Source organism: Austrofundulus limnaeus, unplaced genomic scaffold (assembly GCF_001266775.1).
Source record: "Austrofundulus limnaeus strain Quisiro unplaced genomic scaffold, Austrofundulus_limnaeus-1.0 Scaffold136, whole genome shotgun sequence".
Classification (NCBI taxonomy): Eukaryota; Metazoa; Chordata; class Actinopteri; order Cyprinodontiformes; family Rivulidae; genus Austrofundulus; species Austrofundulus limnaeus.
This window is the reverse complement of record NW_013952538.1, coordinates 1085632-1087862: the sequence shown is the minus strand read 5'-3', so window position 1 is coordinate 1087862 and position 2231 is coordinate 1085632. Positions and strand designations below refer to the sequence as shown.

At 41.5% G+C, this 2231-nt stretch overlaps 1 protein-coding gene across 1 annotated transcript in view; it reads left to right on the top strand.

Moving 5' to 3' along the window:
* The window catches only part of si:ch211-14c7.2 (uncharacterized), a gene marked incomplete at its 5' end in the record, with an annotated part of 13660 nt that overhangs the window by 5049 nt on the left and 6380 nt on the right, over window positions 1–2231 (top strand). Inside the window, 2 exon segments of the mRNA XM_014015957.1 lie at window positions 1330–1505; window positions 1892–2013. Of these exon segments, the coding sequence (XP_013871411.1) occupies window positions 1330–1505; window positions 1892–2013 (298 nt within the window).

Sequence of the window (2231 nt, the reverse complement as noted above, 5' to 3'; positions counted from 1 at the left end):
TTAAAATCCTTATATTTCATTTAACTGTTAAAAGATTTTACTTAAAATTAGTTGAAGACTGCAACTGTTCAAGGTAAACAAGCAGAACTGTAGCCAACATGATTTCTGTGATATAAAATTATTTATTTCTGCTTTAATAAGAGCTCAGACTGAAAATCTAATCTTCTAATCTGCCCTGACCTGGATTTTCTGTTCGACCACTCCTTCTGGGTTAATCTATCAGAGTCGGGCTGATGTGGAGGGAGGAGTGAACGTCCAGTTGATGGGAGATGTTTGCAGAGTCACAGAGTGACGTCAGAGCGGCAGCAAGAAGTCACAATCAAGGATAGAAAAGAGAGGAATACATATCGCTCGCTTTCATGCTCGAGTTTTAAACTAAAATGTTGAAAGAAGCCAATTTGGTTAAACCTTGAAAATACTGTTAATCTCCTGTGATCTGTGTTTGGCCACGCCCAATTCTAGCTCAGTTTCTGTAAAACTGACTAAATCAAAGCAGTTTTTCAGCTGACTGTGGCGGCCATCTTGAATAATGTTAGTTAAAATCTATCCTGTAATTTATGAGATATTTTGCTAACAGACAGCGTTGGCACAAAGGTTTAGACAGAGGGTGCAGCACTCAGACTACAGCTACCATATCGAATTTTACCTTCATATGTGTATGATTAGCTAGGTTTTAGCCTTTTTTTCTGTTTGCTAAGGTTGCTGTGGCGGCCATCTTGAATGATGCAGACTCCAAAAGTGCCGAGATATTTTGCTAACGCTGCAGACACACATTCAAAGCCAAAAACATTATTGCCCTTCAGTCTTCAGCAGCCAGAAATTTTTAAATGAAAACAAAGCACATGAGCACCATGGTGGCCCTTAAAGGGCCAGATGTGGTTAACTTTGACTAAACATAAAACGTCTCGTTCCTTGTTTTATTACAGCCGCTAACAAACCCTGAGCTCTACCTGGTATTTCCTGCACAGAAACAGTGTTTTAACATGTCCTCTTATAAACACAGAAAAGTACGACTGACTAAATGTGAAATAAACAAAACAGAAATACTTTTAAAGTAAAAATAAGTGAGTTTTACTCACTGTTGTGTTGTGGTGAGTTGTGAAACTCCCACTTTCCTACAGGGAATTCCCACTAGAAGGGTGTTCCAGTTTAAATTCACAACTTGTGAGTTGGAATTTCCCACTTAAAAGTACGACTGCAGCAAAAGTAGCCATTGAAAATGCAGCAAAATGTAGATTTTATACAACGAATTTTGCCACAAACTTTTAAAAAGCCTAAAAATTTAAACTAATTAAAAACCCAAGAAATGACTTTTTTTTTCGCTAACAGAACCTGGAGACCATGCCGTCTCTGATTGGACAGACGTTTCGCTCCACCAATCAGACGACACCTGGGCCGCCTTTCCTCAGGACCCTCAGGGTTCAGGTGGAAACGTTGTGGAGCAGTGGTGGCCCAACAGCGCCGTGGAGGCGGCGGGAAACCAGCTCTGGACCACTCACAGCCCGGTACAGTTCATTTCATCCTTAACCCTTTAACTTTTTTTGATTTTACATGACTGTTTCAGGATAAATTCCAGTGTTTGTTTTACGACTCATGGCCCAAACTTCCCTGCAGCCTTGAAACGAATCCGTGATTCGTGCGGCAGATCGGCTCACGTTGGGCCTGTTCTGTTCCTACACTGAAGATGAAAAATGAAGTGAACACTAAATGCAGGGAGAAACTTTAAACACAGACAGAAAAGATGCAGACGATGAAAGAGACGTCGCTGACGAGGAGAGAAAAGAAGAAAGTTATTTTTAAATGAGATGTTTTGAAGTCTCTGCGCTGGACGATAAATAAATCAATGCTGGAAGACGTTTCTGTGACTGAGCTTCCTCTCCGTCTCCTGCAGGCGTCTGTCTTCGCCGAAGCCTTCCCCTCGCCTCCCGCTGCGTCACCGGGTGACCCCTGTGACCTCGACGCCATTCCCACTCTGACGCAGCTCCTCGGGGGTCGAGCCGGCCAGGATCAGAGGTAGGTGGTCTCCAGCTCCACCCGGATCAACTCTGAGTTACTGTAAACCTCAAACAGAGATGTTGGAGATAAACAAAAAAAAAACTGTTGTAAGCTGACATTTGTAGCTGTGGAGGATCAAAACTGACATTATTAGAAATAAAAGCAGAAATATATAATGGACCAATAAATAAATAAATAAATACACTTAAAATGCAGTAATTAAATTAAAAAAGGAG